The 21,564-nt window shown below is 43.2% G+C and overlaps 1 protein-coding gene across 1 annotated transcript in view; it reads left to right on the forward strand.

Moving 5' to 3' along the window:
- Positions 1-21,564, forward strand: part of ULK4 (unc-51 like kinase 4) — a 211,081-nt gene that overhangs the window by 188,781 nt on the left and 736 nt on the right. Inside the window, exon 36 of the mRNA XM_061996793.1 lies at positions 19,281-19,369. Coding sequence (XP_061852777.1) covers positions 19,281-19,369 — 89 coding nt within the window. The remainder of the gene's footprint in view (positions 1-19,280; positions 19,370-21,564) is intronic.

A 21,564-nucleotide genomic window follows, 5' to 3' on the forward strand; every position in this document is an offset into this window, starting at 1 on the left:
AAATCCATCCCTTTGTCACGTTGACCTCAGAGTACTTTGGCATAGAATCATATACTTAAAGGCTTCTAAAATACTTTCAACTGATGGAGAAAACGAGATGTTTGTTACACACTGTGTCTTGCAGTACTGGATTTGGCATGTGATTTATATTTATGCATAGCTTTTCTTTTTAGAAAAAGCATTTATTGATTTGAACATCTCTTAGGTGCTCTCCCTATCCTTGTGCAATACTGAAACACTGGTTAAATATGGACATAACTTTTAATTAGGTTTCCTCAGTGCTGAACTTGCTGCAGTCTGGTCTGTTCTTTATTAGTTTGCTGGTCAGAAGTTGTTGACCTTTAGATTATGCTGAAAAACCCATCTGTTGCTGCAGGCTTTTGTGAAGAGAGATGTAAAGAAACATTCTCTCTTGTCAGTCAGCCACGTAAACAATCTTGACTATAGGCAACAGCTCGGTTTCCAAGATCTCAGTTTGTTGAAAATAAGGAGAGAGAGAGGAGAATCTGTGAACCAGTGCTCCTTGTCCACTGGAGAATCATTTCTCAGCTGTTGTACTCTAATAAAATGCCATTGTCCTATTTTAAAATCCCCCTGCTCTCCATGGGAGAAGCTGCCCTGTGGATAACCCAAACTGCTAATCAAATCCTCTTCAGTGATCCTAGAAGATGTGGGACAAAGCTTCCCTTTGCTTACCTCTCCATGTTCTCCTGATTGCCAGCTCTCAACATTCTCTTAGGGCAGTCTCTTCCACAAGATCTCCTTGTTAACAATCTGTTTTTACACTTTTTGTTGTGTGCCCATCAGCTGCCTATCTCCATACCCTAACCACCCTGACATTTCCCCCCCCATTTAGCCCTTTCTGTCCCACAGACTCCCAAGACTGTCTAGAGAACTTACCCTCTTTTTTCTGCCCCCCCAGTGCTGGTTGGCAGCATACTCAGTCTTTGGTCTATCAATCAACTAGAAGTTAGATGCCCTCATGTTTGAAATACAGTCATTCCAGTAACTTTTACTCACACAGATGCCACTGACATGTCTGAAGTTTCTGAGCACAGTTTCAAATGAGACTGACAAATAGTTGTAATTACAGCACAATGATGCTCGTGCTCCTTCACCTGCATTATGTAAATCAATGACGCCTTTTAATTATGCAAATTTCCCTCCACTAACAGGGTAAGCACGCTGTTCTCAGGACTATTTTGGTTGTGTTCTCAGATGTGTTTGCAACATTTTCTAATTTTAGCTTCCTACATTTTATTAGTCTCTAAGCTCTCAAGCTGTGATTTCTGCTTATCACTGAAATGCCATCGTATTCTTTTCTGCCCTTGTATGTCCTACAGCAATAATATTCTTGCATTTATCTGATGTGTCTGTTGCAAGTTTTGGTTTCACTTAGAAGAAGAAGAAAGGTTTAGCTTTTCTTGGCTCTGAGCATCTATTCAGAAAACACCCACAGTCCACACTGATCACAAAATTGTCCTCTTCTCATAGTTTCGTGAATCTTAGTCCTTATTATCCTTTGAAGAAATACTTCCCAGTGGTGCACACATTTAGCAAGGACTAATACACATGATTTCTTCTCAAGGTCAAAAGCTAGGTATGTTGTTATGATATATTTGGGTGCTTGTCATACATATGCTACAGATACCTGGGAATGTGCCCTTCAAAAACTTTTCTCAATTCTGTTTTCATGAAGAAACTCAGAAACTGCACCATACAAGTGTCCCTGTGAGTGTCAGTTGTGAGGAGAGTCACAGAATGGTAGGGTTGGAAGGGACCTTTAGAGATCAACCAGTCCAACCCCCCTGCAGAAGCAGGGTCACCTAGATCAGGTCACATAGGAACGTGTCCAGGTGGGTCTTGAAGCCCTCCAAGGAAGGAGCCTCCACAACCCCTCTGGGCAGCCTGTGCCAGGGCTCCCTCACCTCAACAGGGAAATAGCTTTTTCTTACATTTAAGTGGAACTTTTTGTGTTCCTGCTTCGTCCCATCACCCCTTGTCCTGTTACTATCTACTATAAAAAAAAGGGATGTTCCAACCTCCTGACACTCAGAAAGTAGTAAGAAATCATTTCAAGGTGATGGGATAGCCTACTTCCAGGCGAGGTGTTCATCAGAGGGCTTGCAAATGTCTGCAGTTTCTGTCTTATGGCTGTTTCTGTCTATTGATGTGCTGAGACTTGAAAGGTTGTTGGAAGTCTGTAGTGGTAATGTAGATTATTGTTTGTTCAGTTCTACCAAGGTGGTTAGTATGTGTTACTTAGCAAGGTCAGACATCCAGCTTATACCCTGAGGTGTACATTTTTCAGAAAATTGTCTCGTAATTGAGACCCAGATGCCCCTCTGAACCCAAGGAGAGGGGAAGTTTTGTGCTTATATCACGAGGTGACTTTGCACACTTTAGATTTTTGCTGCTGACACAGTTTAATCATCTCAATCCAGTTTTTATCTGTATAGAATTGTCAAAAAAACCTTAAGACGTTACAAAAGAGATTTTGGGACAATTTGATCAAGTGAATAGTAACAAGTCAGCTGGTCCCAATGGTATTTGTCCAAGAAATTGCTGAGCCTAAAATTATGATATGCAGCTTATCAGGTAAATTAGTACCTACACTAGAAAAAATTTAAAGGGCTCCAGAGATTATTCTGAGCACTACAAACAAGTCTGACTTCGGTAAGGCTGAGCTATTAGATATGATCATAAAGAAAGAATGAGCAAGAAGATAAATACAGCACATTACATAAGAGTCAATATGATATCTGTACAGAAAAGTCTCCAGTTCCTGTGAGTATGTGAAGAATTGTCAACTATTTGACATAGTGGGCTTGGACTTTGAAAAGACACTTTTTAAGGTTTCTCAGTAGAACTTCCTAAAGCAACTAAGATGCCATGAGAGAGAGGAGAGTTCTTCTCTTAGATTAATAACAGCTTAAATGATAGGAAATAATAAATGGCTAGTGTTGCACCATAACTGTAGATTACTGTCATAAGCCTCCCAGGATCTTTGCTCTGCAGTGCATTCGTAAATTGCCTGGAAAAAGAGATGAAGAGCTCTGTGACAAAGAGTTTTTGATGATACAGAATTATTCAAAACTAAGGCTAATTGTAAAGAGTTGCAGACAACTCAAAATATTGAGTGGATGAAAGAATTGCAGATAACACTCAGTAATGATAAATACTGAATAATGTATAGAGGGAAAAATCATCCCAGCTATACAGGCCTCAGACCTTGTAGAACACTGGTCCAAGAAAAATATCCATGAGCCCAGAAATGGGAGGTCCTCTGTGACTGGTCAGCCACTTTCATGGACCTCTCTCTGGGATCTGTAGCAGTGATGAGCTCCTAATTTTGCTCAAGGTCGGCCTATGGTAATCTTACAGTAGCCTGGCAGAAGACACAGGCTTTATAGAGGCATTTTGGAAGTTTGAGTTTGCTTGACAGGGAGGAAATGATTTCTTTTTCTCGTTGTAAAAGTGCTGGGATGTAGGCAAGGTGTGTACCAGTCCTTGTGCTGCACCAACATGAGAAGAGCTAGTTGGTGGAGGGCTGTGGCAAGTTGGAGTCTGGATCAAGATATTTTAGAGCCTGAAGGCACCTGCCTTACTCACTCTAGTGTATTGAATGATAAGAGAAAGAGTGTAAAGTCTGGGTCCAGAAGGACCACTGCATCTGAGGCATGTTTCTCTGAGCACTCCTTTGGGAGGGGTATTGGAGCATGTGTATACATCTGCACCTTGGAGAAGTAAGTAGCACTTACTTTTTGGCACAGAGAAGCATGTCAGCACCCTCCTGACAGAGGGTAACATCCCCTTACAGATCTACTGGAAGTGCAAGAACAGCTCTCTATATACACCTTTTCTGTCTGGATTCTGTTCACTGTGTCACTTGCCAAGGCTTGTGGGATTGACCACAAATGGTCAACACAGAGACTGAGACCAAACAGAGCTGTAGGAGGAGGTTTAGGCAGAAAAGATAAGACCAAATGATAATGGAAAGGTGACAAAAGTCAGACTCGAGAGTTTGGTTTTTGGAAAGGTGGTAGCCAAGTGCTTATATCTTTAGAATGGGTTTTTGCCTGGTATCCACTAGGTCAGTGTCTCCCCTCTCATCAACCATATCCCAGAGGACTCTCTGAGAGGACTGATGATGGTGATGATACTCCTTTATATGACAGTCTTGACACACAGGATTTCTTGGGAGATGGAGCTGTGGATACCTCAGTGACCTCTTCTAATGATGTAAGGGAATGCTGCCCTCTGCCATGAATTAAGTTTGGCAGTTTTATCTCCCAGGATAAACTTCCAGCAGCTGCTCACGGTGTCTGGAGAGATGGCAAGCAGAACTAGGGTTGGAGTGAGCAGGACCCTGAGGCAGTGCACATGGGGAAGAGAGAAGGAAAACATTAGCAGGAGAAGAAAGGGTATCTTCACTCAAGCTGCCCTTCTGCAAATGTGTCCCTTTTCATCCCTACTGAGGAACACAAGTTGGGTGGCTTTGGCCAGCTCTGTGCGCCTCCTGTACGGACACACACTTTATTCCTCCTTCCTGGTCCAAGGAGCAATCTGTCTGGCTTTGCCCTAGGACCTAGCACAGGTAGATAGAGCCTACCCATTTTCCCTGATAGAGCAATGCACTCAATGGAGGGATCATTTGAAAGACACTACAAAGAACTTCTCTCTCCTCCCTGACTCCATGCAGTGCCAACAGCACATAACTGGCTCTTGCTCTGGTGGATTCCCCTTCTTGCACATGGGTGGCAATTGCAAGGAGAGTTCCTGCAGGGAGAAGAGTTTTGGGTTGTGGGGTGGAAGAAGTACTTTTTGGGAGGCAGGAAAGAGGAAAGAAGGCTGAGTAAGGGCAGCAGACTTTGCCTGCTGTGGCAATTAGTGTGTGCCCAACCCTCTGATTCATATGCAGGTTAAGGTCAGTCCATCTCCTTGTACTGGCCACAGGCTTGGTATGCATGGTAGCCATTTGAGGTAGATAACCATGTCATATACCAAGAGCAAAGTGCTTTAGGCCTAGGAGGTGGGCTCTCAGGCTGACCCAACAGTCAGCAAAGAGAAACAGTAACATGTCATAGAGCTGATCTGTCACAAATCCCACTAGTAAATCAAGAATCGCAGTAACAAGAGTTGCAAACAGTTGGTAGATTGAAGTATGTTCAAACAAACAAGACGTCTGTAGGGCAGCTATGACTAGTAAGTTAATTTAAATGGTACATCTACTGTAATTTATGAGTGAAACTAGGGTCTAAATTCACTGAGTATATAAATGATTGGAAATGATTCATTTACTTTTATTAAATAAGAGGGAGGACTAGCAAGTGCTGTGTTCTGAGCAACTGACATGTGATAATGACTGCTCCTGCAGAAAAGCATAATAGAAAGTGTCTGAGTCACTCATTAACATCTACCACTATCCTTTCTGTAAATTACAAGTCATTAAAGCCCAATATAGCTTCTCTGGAACTAGAACCGTAATTTTACCTTACTAAAATATTTCATTTTCATTTACTGTAGCAATCTTAAAGGCTGAGACTCTTCTTTTGAGCAGGTTAGGGGAAGTAATTGTGATCTAAACCTGATCCACAAAGCCTTGGTTTATATTACTATATGGAGGGATAAATGTTAAATTGTTTCATTGTCATTTGGTTTCACTGCAGAGTGACAATCTTGCTGTCAATGCTCTTAGTACAGGTGTCTTCTAAGAGTAGAGTGAGAACATCACCTCATTTTTTACAGATCATCACCAGTCCACCAGTTTGGGGACCTTTGTCTTGGATTGAATTTAAATCAGCAGTTTGGATGTGAAAGACTTGATGTCTCATTAACAATCCCTTGATCCACCCAGTTCCTCTGGGTGCTGTTTTAGGATGATAATCCAAACCATTCTCCAAATCTTTATAAGCAATCAGTTTTAAGTGAAGCTCTTGGAAGATAAGACTTCTCTTGCTAGTTAGTTCTAGGAAAAAAAACTCAAACCCAACACAGGTGGGCTTTGATCAGACAGGTATTCTTTTAAAGTCAGATTTAGTCATTTGAGATTTTGTTTCTGCATGTCTGATACTATGCTAGAAAATAATACAAATACAGTATTAAAAAACCTAAGATGAAGAGCTTCAAAATGAGCCTCCTGGCCAATTTAGATCAGGTTGAGGGCTTGAACTAGTGCAGTAAATCTCTTCTTTAATGTGCAAATTTACTTTTAACCTGACTTGATGGTAACTTCTAGGTAGCTTAGCCTTACCAAAAAGGATCGTAGATTTGGTTAAACTGTAAATCTCCTTTAAAATTCAAATATCCCCTGACAAAGCACTGAGACTCTCTTTAAAAGTCTCAATATCACTGTCTCACGTTAATAGTTACTTTAATAGGGTGCCACTCGTGTTACTTGTTCTCCCTGTTATGTGGTCAGGGCCCTTGTAGGTCTTTGCTGAAAGCTAGATTTGCTGGTGTAAATAGGCATTGAGTTTATTCCTTTTCCTGGAACAGTAATGAGATCATCGCATCAGCTCTGTGTTGTGATGTGATTAAGTTTGCACTGTGACTCAGTTACCTTGTCCTGGAGGACAGAGTTGTAAGATTGACAGCCACGGTGGCTGGAGTAGCAAAAGGCAGAGTCTCGTGGCAGACATCCAGAGGCTCATTCTGCATCTGAAAACAACCAGTCCCGTGGTTTTAAGGGAATACAGTGTAAGGGTGTCTAATAACTTCTTGTTTAATGAGAATCTGCCTGCCCTCATTTCTGTAACTGTGTTCATATGCAATTTATTGACTTAATCAGGTTAAGTGTATGGGCCGCAACATCTAATTTTAGGGCACACCTTGTTCGTGGTACTTGTGCAATAGCAAATGGAAAACAGTGATGTAATCAACTGTGCATCAGCAAAAATGTCTGAGGAGTTTTAACCTGACACCTCTGAGCGAAAGCAAACTACTTTCTTAAGTGAAAATGCCTCATTTGTAACCTCTGCATATTTCTTCTGACTATGACTACGTGATAGTAGTACTTCAGAGATTTTTTCCCATAGCCAAGAAGAAATGGAGAGGAAGAAGTACCCAGTTCAGCACCCTCCCGTTCAGCAGGGTTGCCTTTAGTCAGTGGGAGCCGTTCCTCCAACGCTGAATTCACCCCTGAGATAAAAGCAACGAGACGGTTCGGATGTAAAATAAGAAAATGCTTGTTCCTACGCTGAATGGGAAATGGAACGTGTTTTGAGATAACAAAAACTACAGAGGGTTGCTTCTCTCCCTGAGAAACCTAATGGTATGATTCAGGATTGAAGTTTAACTCGCCTGAGCAAGCATTTCATGGCCAAATAAACACTGCATCGCAGAGCTGGTTAACATTCAGCCAGAGCAGCTGGACTCACGCTTATTCAGGTTTTCCCTAGGACTTGCTCTGCACTTTTAGAGAAAAGTCACTTCCCTAATTTTTTCTCAGTAGACATTGGCTTCCAGGCTGTTTGTTCAAGATAAACATCAAAATGGGGATGCAAAGGTCAATCTCTGCTGTGTTACAGAGTTACCAGAGAAACAGTCAGTTTGCCTTCCAGAGAATGTACTCCTGTCCAAGTTAAACTGTTTCCTTCCTATAGGGAAAAGGATTTCTTCTTTGGGGATTCAGCAGATTTTGTGACAGCCTCTCCCTTGCTGTGGACTTGCTTCTTAGCTGAAAGTGTTATCTTTTCAGCTTTCCACCTCTTTATCCACCTTCTAATGGCAAAAGCGTGTGAGCTCACGCTGAAGGCTCTGAGATGGTGGCTGCAGAAGGGTCTGCTGACACCTCCCCTTCCCTGTCTTTCCTGTGCTGGAGACCTGTCTCAGCCAGAGGTTAATGCAGGCTCACCTTCCTCAGCTCTTCAAGAGAATACCAGAGCAAAGGAGATGATTATGAACAGGGATCTTAGTCTCCTCTTCCTGCACTGGGGACAGGAGCCCCTAGCAATGAAGTGGAGCAGGCTGTTGGAGCGGTGATGCTTTATTTTAAACGGTCTCTTTTTTTACACCATGGCAACTAAACCCAACAAACCTCATTTATACAGCATCATTAATTGATGGCTTAACTAATCTCAATTTGAATATGTTTGGTAAAAATAAGAGGGTGTTAAAAATAATGGTGATAACATCTTTTGGTAGTAATTTCTTGCTTTGAGGTTTGACAATCAGCGAGCTTTTAAAATCTGGACATCCATCGCGGTGCCACCAAGGCAAAGGAGTTAAGGGAGCTACTGCCTGCTCAGTTGGAAATTAACACTACCTTGCCTGAGGTAACACAACTGGCTGTATGGGCATCCCAGTCTTTTACAGCATGGAGTAAAATAGGTTGATGTAAATCACCACCAATGGTGGTTCAAACCAGCCCATTTAACATTGCATTTAGTGGGTGCATATAGACATAGATTTTGCTTCCCTTCTAAGTGGTTGATGATTTCTTAAACTACTTTAACTGAAGTACTTGTGGTTGTTTGACTCTTAGTTGTATGCTTTTAATGTAGCTACAATTTGTTTAACTACACAATGGAGAAGATAAGCTGGAGTATCTGTGGTAACTGCGAGGCACAGCCTTCTGCAGGGAGAACAGGAACAATTTAAGCAGGCATTTTGTAACTTCTACATCCAGTTCTTGACACTGTGATATATTCCTCCTTGCCTTGTCTCACTTTGATCACAACTGGACAGTTGCATTAGAGTAAAATTGTCCTTGCCATGCCCACCAGCTGCACAGACAGCTAGTCTAGTCCCCCTCACTCCCTCTGCCATGAAGCATTATGCAGAGTTGTCATGCGTTGCCCTTCTTTTTATACTGTCAGAGATGAGTTACCAGCTACTTCAGTTTATCCTTAAATGACATGAGCCTTGGTCTTCCCTGACTTCTTTTATTAACAGTAAGGCAGTACATTGCCATTCATGTCACTAGTTAGTGACATCATGTTGGACTCGCAGCCTTTGTGTCTTTTTCTTCTATTGTTGATGGAAGCCTGCCAGGTTGAAGATCTTGCTCCCTTTTTGCACCCTAGCATAATAAGAGCACTTCTTGCATGTGTTGGAAGTGGCAGCTGATAAGAAAAGATGAAGAAGACTGTACAGCACTATATTGAGAGAGAAAAAAAAGGTGATTTGTCTTCTCTTTGCAAGTTTCTGCTCTAAATCATTTAACCTTGTGTTAGAGCCTGTTTGTTTTTGCAATTACAGGAAAGAAACTCTACAGTGCTTTTATTCATCTGTATTTTGAATTATTATTGTTGTTATAAAGAACAGTAAAATGGTGTTATGTGGGGGACAGCTGCAAGAGTTTCTCTTAGACACGGGCTGCCAAGTTGGGAACTCAATGAACTGATAAAAGCGTAGGAAAACTACTCAGGAACCTGTTCCTGCCAGTCACTGATGAAACCATGATAGTTAAGGGTGGGTATAAGTGAATTGAGGTAAGGAGAGGAAAATCAATACAAAATTGTCAAAGGACTAGTTTCCTGATGTCAGTAAAACAGCAGGTCTTGCAGTGGGTGAAGCACGTGGAGTCCAAACACAACTTAATGAAATGGCAAGTGTTGACACGAACCCAACCAGGATTGTACTGATAAGCTGTGGTTATGTGCTGTGTGACATGCAGTGGGAGGGTGGCTGCTGAAGCAGCTGTGAATGCTGTACTTGCAACTTGGCCTATTGAACTGTTAATTCTGTGTTAAATCTTCTTACGTTTGTTTGGAATCAGTAGAGCAAGTCTGGAAATATATGTGCATCTGTGTTCAGTGCAGATTTGGGATGACCTTTACATTGATGGTGGCTTTGAGAACTGGCACTCAAGTATTCAGACAGTCTGCACTGGCTGGTTTTTAATGACAGCGACCCAGGGGAGACTCAAATATGGGACCTGCTTTTAATTTCAGAGAGCAACAAGAATGAAAAGTCTTTGTTCCAGTGGCTGGTATACTGCAAACTGACTTACCCCCTTCTTTGGAACATGTTTATTTTCTGAGAGTGCTCTCTCCCAGTGATTAGCACTGCTCTGGTATTTGGGTACTGGGAGACCAGTGTGATTATGAATAGATACAGGAACTGTCTGAAAAGCAATACTGCCCTGGTCAACAATGAGAAATATGCTCTTTTCACACGGACAGGTGTTTTGTTTTGAGTTGTGCAGCGAAACTGATGGTTCTGAAACCTGCAACCTGTTTGTTGGATTCATTATTCAAGGCCAGTGTAATTCCCAGTGTCTGTCACTGTTGTTTTTGTTATGGAGTCCTAATTCGTTGTTTCTGTGGGCACAAAAGGATTGCCGGACTCATTTGGTGTTGCAGTGCACTGTAATTTTACACAGTGCAATGCTGTTGAGATTGCCTAGCTGTGTCATCTGTTGGGCTCATCACTATTACTTCCTTTTGACCTCCTCTCTGTAATTGCACTTGAATGACTTACTAGTTGTCATAAAGATACTTAAATGCAACTGGGCTTGTTAAAAAAAACCTAGTGAATAGACCGAAATGATTCTCACTGAGGTCGATGAGGACCAACTAGGCTGCTGCTGCTCTCTGCCAGGCAGGCAGAGCCATCTGTCACATGACAATAAGCAAGCATTGATTTCAGAAGTCCATTTGTTTTTATGACAGTTTTTACAATTTTATGGAAATTGAGCCATTACATAAAGCATCATTTTCTTCAGAAATTGGTGTTTTATAGACTTATGTCCCTGTTCAGTCATTTACCTTCCTACTTGCATTTTACATAAAGTGTAATGGTGCTTTTTTTCCCCCCTAATAAAAATTATTCAAAGCTTTTATTTTATTTGTAGTCTTTTTTTTTTCAGTGTTTGAAAGAAAATCCATGTTTGGTACTTAAGGAAAACCTCAAGGCTAGAAACCTCAGCCGAGTTTTATGTGTCCATAGAAACCAAATCTATCGGGGCTACAATGGACCTAACATTTAATATTTAGCCCAAAATCATAGCTCATCATGATTTTCTAACAAGGTTTTGCAACCCTTTATATTATTCGAGTGTGTATTTTTCATCATCTGTGTTAGTTCTTGATTTTACTTATCCTATTCCTGCTCTTCTTGGAATGGGAAATCCAACCCATGAAGTGTCAAGTTGTACAGGTCTGTAGTTCTTGGAGTCTTGTGTTCAAGTCCAGTTTGTGACCAATGTGACCAATTTTGTTTCATCCTCCCTAAAAATTAATCAGTGCCACAGAAATGTTCTGCTCAGGGGAAGCTGGGGATTTGGCATCCTAGGTCAGACTTGAATTCTACCGATAGATCTGTGTGAAGACAGTTACACAGCATCTGTTCACATCTGGCTCTCTCAAGGCACAGTAGTCTTTTGTCTTTATGAGGCACATTTCAAAGAAGGACAGGGGACAATGTCAAGTTGGAGGCGTTAATTTTTGGAGGCTTGTATGCATTAAAACTCCAATTCCTCAGTAAACTGCAACTTCTTGGCAGTTCCTCGGGGTCTGGCCAGTTCACATGAGCATCACAGGCACGGCCCACTCAAGGGTTTGTGTCCTTAGATACAAAAGCATTTATGAAGTTGAAAATTGCTTGTTTTCTTGTGTACTTCTCCTGTATGGTAATTACCAGTTAAAGGTTCTGGGTGTTACTGGGTTTTCCTCATAGTGAGAAGATGAGTTATCTGTGGTAATGATTCTTACCCTTACAAGTGTATAAACATTTGGTATTATTTCAATTGCCATAGCATGAAATACGTCAGTGAAAGACCTCGATTCATCTGTACTAGATGAACATGAAAAGAAAAGGCATCCATCCCTAACCAGTGGAGCACATTGATAAAGGCTGGATGTAACTCAAAACAAACTTTGCAGTCAGACTGTTTTGTGATTTTATGGGGAGATATAAGGGATAACAGATGCTGAAATTCAGGCATCTTACGGATTGAATTATTAGGCCATAAAAGACGGCAGCACTGGAATCAACAGGAATCAACATTTAAGAGGGATTAGGAGTTACTTGTCAGAAGCTGTTTTAGGAGAGAAGCTGACAAAGAGAGACTATGGAAGGGCATTTGAATATGAGAAATGACAAACTCAAGAGGAAATCTAGATATTCAGAGAATCTGTGCCTTGCTTTAGTGTGTGTTCATAACTGCTTTTAGGCTTTTTACTCTAAGGCAGCCAGGACCCTCTATAATAGCTCCTAAAGGAACATAAATGTGGGATCTGCGCCTAAATTGGAATTACTGTGGTAATAAAAAAACTAATCAGTGGATTTCCCAGTTCCTTTTGCAAGGGGGAAGTCACAAGAGACCATCGGGGTGAGATGCACCTGGGAGGTGGTGGTCTCATGGGATCCAGCAAGATGAGGCCAGGCAGCTGCTTGGGAGCTGCGGGAAGAGGGATCTGAGGGCCTTGCAGGGTTTGTGTTAGCTCAGTATGTGTCCCTGTTTTGCCAATGTTATGTTTGAGGCCAGCTGGGATAACTGTTTGGATGGAATGAAGCTAGTCTGAAGTGTTACCTCAGGGAGTTGTTGGCATGCAGATGACAGGTTGCAGATGAGCTCCCTGGTACCAGGGTGACGTTTATTTTTAATGTCATATTGATGCTTATGAGCATGCATAACTTATCAACACTGCTCTCCCATAGCACCTTGGAGACACCCTTTGCCAGCCAGGACTGCTATTTACTTTTGTTAATGAAGTTGTTGTGGGCAGCTGGGTCTGATGGATGTGAAGAAGTTGCCCTGTCCAGTTCTGTTAAGTCAAACCTTTTAAACTCACTAGTTCCAGAGGATGGAAACTGTGATAGTGAATATTTTCTGGGTTATTAAGACATCTTGTGTTTTCTGAAAGTGAGCTGAGAACAGTGCTCACAATAAAGACCAAATCAAAAATGCAATGAGCCAGAGAGCATTCTTCCATTCAATAATTACCCCGCGGTTTCACAACCTTCTCTTACACTTAGACAATGCCCCTCAGAGTTGGTAATTTTACAGTTTTACAGCAATCACAGAGCGTGCTTTTGTGTGCCTGATGTGTACGCTGAAGGGCAGAGACAAGCCTCAAAGTGGAAGGTGTCAGAAACTTCCAAAATCAATTAGCTGTTCTATAGCTTGTGGGAGAGCCATTCCTCATGTGTGTGTGAACAGGCCCCAGGACAGCGTGCCCTTCAGACTGCTGGGGAACCTTTCCAAGTCACTGCTGCAAATTGCTTTGAACTTAGAATAAACCTGCACTCACAAATTAGAAGGAAACAAAACACCTTGAATGAAATCTTGGCCTTATCAAAGTTAAAAGGAGCTTGCAGCTGACTTCAGTGGAACAAGAATTTGATCTGTAAAGAGGGGGAGGGGGAAAAAGCAACCCAAAAAGATTTTTGAACACTGAAATCAGAGCTAAGCTGTCTGATGTAGGGTTTGGGGCTTTTTAAGTCACAGGTAGCTGCTTGTTTTCACATGTATTTGCAGGATCTGAAGGCCGCAGTGTCTTTGTAATCGTGCGTCTGCAATCCCTGCCTGCAATAGGCCTGCCAGAGCACACCTGCAACACTCATGCTTCATAGAATCATTTCTTGTTTTTATGGCCCAGCAACACTGCTCAGGCCTGTTCAAATGAGTTGGCAATTAGCAACATAAATATAACTTGTCAGACTTGATCTGTTCTTCCCACACACGTGTTCTCTCTCCATCCGAAGCATGTGCAGAGACAAGAGTAGCCAGGAAGCGTGCTGTGATGGGGGGATATGCCAGGAAGGTTTTTGCCCTTTTAGAATGAGCTCTGGTGCATTATGGAGAGCACAAATAACTTGTGGCCATCCTAATGAGTGCGTGGTGTCTCTGTGAGCCCGCTGTCCTCACTTGTTCCTCTGCTACGCTTGCGTAGCCTGGCAAGAGGTACCGTTAATTTTCATTGAACTACTTGTAAACTGGTTGCACCTTAGTGCTTTAAATCATCCAGTCCCACGTACCTGCTGACAGCATGTCTGACATCCAGACAGAACGCCTCACAAAAGACCACTGTATTGGTCTAGCATGATGTAGAATGGCTTTATGAAAAGCAGGTCCTGCCTGACTAACCTGATCTCCTTCGATGAGGTGATGACTCGCTCAGTGGATCAGGGGAAGGCTGGGGATGCTGTTTACCTGAATTTTAGCAAAGCCTTTGATAACTGTTTCCCACAGCATTCTGCTGGAGAAACTGGCTGCTCGTGGCTTGGATGGGTGCACTGTGCTGGGTAAAAAAACTGGCTGGATGGTTGAGTCACCATCCCTGCAGGTATTTAAAAGACGTGTAGATGTACACCTAGGAACACGGTTTAGTGGTGGATGTGGCCGTGCTGGTTTAACTGTTGGGCTTGATGATCTTAAAGGTGTTTTCCAATCGAAATGATTCTGTGATACCTGGGCTTTTGTTGCTGTTTCTGCTTTTTTTAGAAATGCTGCCATGGATATATAATTGGCCTAATAGCTAGAGTGCTCCTGTGGTAAATGGGAGTTCAGCTTAATGTCTCTGACCTGGAGAGCCCTGCTGCCTCTCGCCTCCCTGATGAGTCCCCATGCTGTGATGTTACTCACTCACTGCATGGGAACCATCCAAATCTCTGCCTCTCCCCATCCAGTGGAAACTGCTGCAGCAACAAAAATGTGACCTTCACTTGCCTAGAAAAGGGGAGAGGACTGCAGGAGAGCACAGAAGCCTATAGCCTTCTGTGAGGGCACTGAGAAAGGGTTGGAGTTGTGGTCTCTGCTGTCTGGATCATGAGTTTTTATTGGCTGTGATAGCAGTTTGAGCTTGAGAAGAGAGGCAGTTTAGAAAACTCTGTGTACCACATGCAGGTTTCTGTGCCTTCCAGCAACTACACACTCCCCAAGCACTGGGCAGCTATCACGGTCTCTGCTTGGGATTCCTCTTTGGGAGCCGACACCTAAAACACCATTGTTACAGTCTCTATCTTTTAGGCTCCAAATGCTTTGTTGGGTCTGACCCTTCAATATGCAAAGGCAGAACTGCATTAATTTGTAAGAGCAAGTATGCAGGCCTACAGAAGTGATGGGTCCATTTGATCCATTGGGGAAGTGATGGATCTATCTGTATAGTTCCTCTAGGTACTGCCAGCTTCATGGATGTGCTTGGAGATGGATTTGTAATGGAAGAAATAGTTATATTTAGTAAGTTTGAATGCAAACAATGAATCTGTTGGTTTTATTTCACATAGATGCTCACCTGAACAAGTCCCTGTTTACAGTATGTTCTTGGTTATTGTGCTCCTCCATTAAGAGGATGTTTCTGACCGTGTCATTGTGAGCTGTGAATGACAAACCCATGATGTGTTTTATTTGATTAGAACAACAAAAAGCTCAATGCAGACAGCCTGGCACAAAAAGGTACCATTAAATATGCTGGGATAGGTATAAGATGAGGCACAACACTAGAAGGTTTTATCCTCCAGCCCAGGCATTGTGCCTCATTTCTGAGGTTACCATCCCATTGCCTTATTTGCTGGGCTGTCACGCCAGATATAGCACTGTTTTTGACACCACTATATTTTGTGGCATTTGCTCCTTAAAAAATGGGGATAAGGTCACACTAAGCAGCAGTGAATAGCCATCAACTTTCCTTCAGCACCAGCCTGGCCAGCATTTGAAACAGCAGCGTTGGGTGGGGATGGAAGGCCCAGTGTCCTATTGACAGTACCTTCAGACAGTCGAAGGTGGAAGCAGAGATGAGAAGTCTGAGACACACATTTAAAACTGCTGGACTGAACAATGAAGACATGATTTGAAATAATGTCTAGAGGGCAACAGGAGTTTGCTTAGTTCTTTGATTTTTATGTTTCTGTAGTTCTGAAAACTCAAGTTTTTGAACTATATTTGATGGTCTACATAGTGCATAGAAAAAATACCTTGCTGCGTGGTTTTACTGCAGTATTGGCTGAAGATACAATTCCCATCACAGAAAAGCCTCCAGCTGGGGGTAAGTGTCCCTTCATTCACAGCATGTGCTGATTTTGAAGTGGTGTCAGTGTTGGACCTAGGAATATCTGGTGGTTGTGATAAACCAGCCGTGTTACCCACATGGCTGCTCTCAGACAGCATCAGTGAAGTTGGGCAATTTGAGCTAACTAATCCTGTAATTACCCTAATTAAATTAGCTGGTTTACATTTTGAGGGAAAAGTAAGGAAGCATCACTGTATGAGGGTAAAATATTCATGTTTGGGAAAAAGCCAGTTTGTGAGAGAGAGCTTTTATGAACTGCTTTGCTTGTACCTGTGCTTACAGGTATAGTGATGGCTTGTAGAAAAGCATCTGTTGAGCATGGCAATGGTAAACATCTCCAGCAGCTGTTTATCTGAGAACACTTGAAGGTGCAGCTAAATATGCTCCTGAAGCCTTTCTTAAACCAAAAAAAAGTTTCAATTAAAAAGCTCCTTATTTTTACCCAATCAATATTTTTCACTATTTCCCAGTTTACTTCACAGACATCAAGCTTAGAGTTTACCTGAAACCTCAACAAAGCAGGGGAATTTCTTTGTCTTCAGAATGGTGAGAGAGGTTTTTACTGCTTAGATTAACTTAGTCACAAAGTGTGAGTTATGACTAATCAGAGAAAGCAGTTCAGTGTTATGAAACCAGCGTTAGGAAAAGCAATTGTCCCTCAAGTTTCCATGCTTTCTTGAAACTTGAATTGCAAGGATCACTTCTTAGACCAAGAATCCAAACCTCAATTTATTAACAAAGACCATTTTGCAGCGAGTCTTGTATGTCTGTTCCTGCTCTCATCCATAGCTGCATTGTAACAGCTGAACAGCTACCCTAGATGTTAGGAAATAGTGATCTTTGTGTATCAGTTATGGTGTTCCTGATGGCTCATCCTGTTTTAGTAGCATTGAAGAGGAAGGCTGCTGAACAGCTGTTGGCTGGATAAGGACAAGTCATATAGAAGTTCTCATTAAATTGCAGTAAGTGCTCAACTAAACTGAGATTTGTTTGTATTTTTAATTAAAGGAATAGCTATTGGCTATGGCATTGGAGATGTGTTGTAGCCAGCCCTAACAAATAGCCATGTTGTAAGACATCAGGCTGCTCATGATGTCAAAGGCCTGATCCTTTCCCTCCTTGTGGTGTCACTTTTACTGCTGCAGGGATTTATGGAAGCATTTCATTAGAGAGGGGAGTAGCCCCTATGGGTAGATATTGCAGAAGCCCATTGCTTGCAACTGAAAGCTGCTCTGAACAGTGAAGTATAATAGGCAGATGGGGTAGATGAGCTCACGAGTCTTTCTGTTTCTGTCCATTGCTGTTTCTGTGCATATAAAGCCATTTTAATCCTTTCCATTCCAATGCATTGTATCCACACAAGTGTATTCTTAACAACAACAGGAGACATGCTGCAACACAGGCAAGCTTATAGTCAGACCCTGTGACTCAGCTGGGATGAGTTATTGTTTGAAACAGAGCCTTTTAGAATCAAAACTTGTTCTTGGTACCAGATTTTGTAGCTGAGCACATTTCGAGTGGTTTATGTTTAACACAATCAGGCTTATTTGTTAAAAGGCTACAAGGCTTGTACAGATGTCAGCACCCGAGTCAGGATGCATTAGACATATCTGTAACCTTTATTTGACCTTGCAGTTTTATGGAGCACGATCCAGTCCCAGTGACCTTCTTTCCCCCCGGTGATTTCTGGCTCTTTTAAGTCTGTGGGATAAGGAAGGGGAACAAAGATGGTGAGAGCAGAGCTATGGCAGTGACTGGTGAGCTGCAGAAGTTACAGGGAAGTGTTTGATAAGAGGAATGAGCACTCTTTGGGAATGGAAAGGAGCATCTTGTGGTGAAAGCACTTTTCTCCCTGTATCACAGCTGTATTGGTATTATGGTGTGAGTGTGGTGGTGTTCTCACACACAGAACCCAGATTACAAAAGATCTCGTGTGTTATAGCAGGTGGCAAATACAGAATGGATTACTGAAAGACAAACTGAAAGGGTGACATCTAAACCTTAAAGTAAAAAGGTTTAATGACCTGTAAGCAGGATTTACTAATAATTTGTACTTAGATAATGGCATCACTGTTTTTTGCCAGCACACAGGATACATCTGAGTGTACTTCAGACAGATCCGTGTCCCCCGTTACTGCTTAACTACAGGATGTTGTGATTATAGAAGTAGAGACACTGTTGTTGCAGAATGGCTGCTGATAAATTATGGTGGGGTGGCAGCTGTAAATACAGCTTCTCTTGTGATTTAAGAGGGAGATGTGAAGGCGTATCGCACAGATGCTTGATCAATGGTAAACAGGGCCAGCCATGGCTTGCTAAAGCTTGAAAGTCCCTGCCAGATTTTGGGATTAGAAGTCGTCGTTTCAAGCATTAACTCCTCCGGCATCAAAACAATCAGATGCTCTGGTCCTCCTCTTTCCCTTTCTCTTGAGCCAAGATTTATTTACCTGTGCAAGCAGGAACTGACACACAAACCTGTTTTACAGCAAGCTTTTTTTTGAGATACAAGAGCTGCTTCAGCAAGCTGCCAAGTACTCAGTGTCTGTTTGTGCCACGGTGTCGTGCGACTCCGTGCCATGTCCCCCGTGACCTTCTCACTCACCTGCTTAACTGGCCAGGAAGTGTGGCTGCTTGGAGCTGTGTCATCACACTACCAAAGGCTGGAGAAACAACAAACCAGTCGGTGCACGTTAGTGCGATAAAACACGGCAGCAGCAAAGTCAGCTACAGCCAGGATTCACTTGACACAAAAGGGCATGTAGCTTTGGTCACTCGGGCTCCTGCTCTGAAGGTGACAGTCCTGTGCAGGTGATATTTCACCATGAGTGATGAGGGGCAAGAAAAATGTCAATATGCTACTGCTAACATTGCAGTGGCTTTCAGCTGGCTCCTCTAGAGAAAGCCCACGCTTCCTGATGCTGAAGGCTGATAGCAAGCTCGCTTATTTTTCGCTGAAGTGAGAAATCAAAATGACTGCCTCCCCAGGATCTCCCTGGAATTCAGGCTAAATGGGGCTTGTATTTGCATTGGGACTACAGATGAAATCAGGATTGGCAGACTGTGATGTGTGAATCTGCACACATAACAGGGACTCGGCACGAGAGTGAGACTCGTTAATTAAGCCAAGACATTTTAGATGCTCCGTGCCTAAAATTCAGTCCTGTTCAGTAAAAGGGACTTTCTCTTGGGTCTCTTTAATGTCACATTCCATTTACAATGGTAATAAATGCTGTAACTTGTTTCCCTCTCCCCTATCCCACAAAAAAATGACAGAGAGGAATTTCTTGCTAAGCCTTTGATAACAATTCTTTCTTTTTGTTCCAGATAACTTCAAACGAGAAGAGCCCGGAGAGCCTGAGGAATGATGGCGCTGCGCTCATCCAAACCCTAGAGAGCCTGGCCCGAACTGCCAGGTGAGTTCCCTCAGGCTTCCAGGAATTTCCAGGGCTGAGAGCACTCGTCTCCTCCTTTGTCTGTGATGGCTTTCTCCTGTAATCACCTGTGTGCAGTATAAGCTGCTGTGTTTCTGTCCCGTGCCCTGCTCGCCTCGTCGCTCTCATCCCAGCTGCCCTCGTTCAGAGCGTTTCTGCCACGTCCTCACGGCACTTTGGTCCCCAGCTGTGGTGAGCTCTGCACACTGCAGATCAGTGAGGGGGCATGTGCTGGTTTGGGGTCTCTTTTCTTTTTGAATTGTATTCTTTTATCCCAAACGTTCGGTGTCTGTAAGTGGAGACCATCAGTCAGTGGAGTTGGCTAGATGCACGATGTGATGTTTGGGCCCTGTTTGAAAGCAATTGTGTTTGGTGTGCTTGCAAGTTGATTACTTTCAAATGTGCAGCTGAAGAACAGAACTGCTTTTGTTTCAGAATAGCTGTGGCTTCTCCGAGAAGGCACGTGGCTGAGGGAGATGCCGTGGCCTCTTCTGTGAGAGCAGAGGTGCTAGTTCCAGCAAGTTGGCCAGACCTCAGCTCATCTCCCACAGGCTTCCCCTCATCTAATTCCCCTTCAACATATGAATGAATGAATTACTGTTCTCTGCCCCTCAAACCAAATTCTGTGCTCCAGCTGTTAGGCTGCATCTCACTCCTGGTTGGACTGAAATTCATGGAGGAATTGTCGTTTATAGGTTAGTTTTTTCAGTGCTCTTTGTGGTTCCAAAGGCAGCCTTGATGTGGGCCAGTTGTTTGGAAAAATTGGCTCCTCAATACGATGGCAGGGTGTATCCTGAGTTGGAAGGAATGGGGGGGTGTGGAGAGGAAATGTTGGAATGTGGTGAGTGTAAGGAGATGCACAGTGAGGGCTAAACAAACCTGTGGAGAACAGTCTGCGTCCCTCTCGCATACTCAGCTGCTGACTCACAGGGTTTCACATGACAGATGAAATTATCTAACTACAATAAAAAGTCATCTCTCCTCAAGGGAGGCACTAGTAGCACCACTGAAGGTGACAGTGGGGAAAGGGTTTCTTCTTTTAGAACCAGTTTTCACTCTATTTTGTAGCTTTTCAGCTTAGGTGCACTAGACAGCCCAGTCTGAGTCTGCTTTTCTGGCTGCTTCTGGTTGTCTATGCTCTATACATTTCTGTACTCAGAAAACCACATACTACAGAGCCCCAAGTACACAGCACTCGCTCTTATTTGGCACAAGATGCTCAGCAGACCCAATTCTAGCTGATGCCAATGAGGAGTGTTTTGATACATTAGGACAAGCCAAGTTCCTCTGCTGTGCTGAGCTCCCGCACCACAGCAGCAACAGGGGAGCCCCCGAGAGCTCATGGGTCTCATTTCCCCTCCTCCCCTTCTTTAGGGAACACATGTCCCTATCCATTCACCTCCAGAGGAACCAGAGAGGGATTCAGCCTGGATCTTGGGGCTCATATGGACTGGGACATGGGTAAACTGGCCACGGGCTGGCAGAAGCCTGGGGCTAGCAGGCTGTTTTGGGTTTAGCTGAAGGGCTGGTTTGTTTGTGGAGGTTATGGGTATCCTGCCATCTCCCCAGAGTCCCTTATGAGGCATCTCTCCCAGAATACTCCTGGTGACCTGATAAGCTTGGTTTCCTCACCTATGCTTTGAACCCGTTAAGGAGCCTCTCTGTATCTCGTGCAGAGTTGGAAACACATTAGGGATGGCTACAAGGGAGCTCCTGGCTCCAAGCCACGCTCTGAGCAGTCTAAACTTCCACCCACATATTGTTGCTGGGTTGAAGTGATTGAGGAGTGGTTTTGCTCATTTTTTACTGCCAGGTTTCTAATCTTTCTCTCTGCCTGTGTGGCAGAAGGAGAGATCCAGCCGAGCAGCCACGTGCTGAGACAGGGGCAGGGCCTGGACTGCCGGCAGCTCTCGGTGCTCTCCTGCTGCTGGGGATTGCCAGACTCAACAGGGCTGCATCCTCAGCCAGGCGGTTTGAAGGGGGACACATAACCAACCCATTCTGCTCAGCAGCTACATGGAGCCAAATCTACACTATGAAATGTGGGCTCGTAGCCTTTTATTTTTCAGTGAAGACAGCAAGATAGAATTGTTTCAGGTAGCTATTTCTTCTGGTTTAAACTGCTGCTCATTAAGAGTGGCTTAGCATGGACTGATAACATTTGAATTTCCTGACTA

Source organism: Colius striatus, chromosome 5 (genome assembly GCF_028858725.1).
Source record: "Colius striatus isolate bColStr4 chromosome 5, bColStr4.1.hap1, whole genome shotgun sequence".
Classification (NCBI taxonomy): Eukaryota; Metazoa; Chordata; class Aves; order Coliiformes; family Coliidae; genus Colius; species Colius striatus.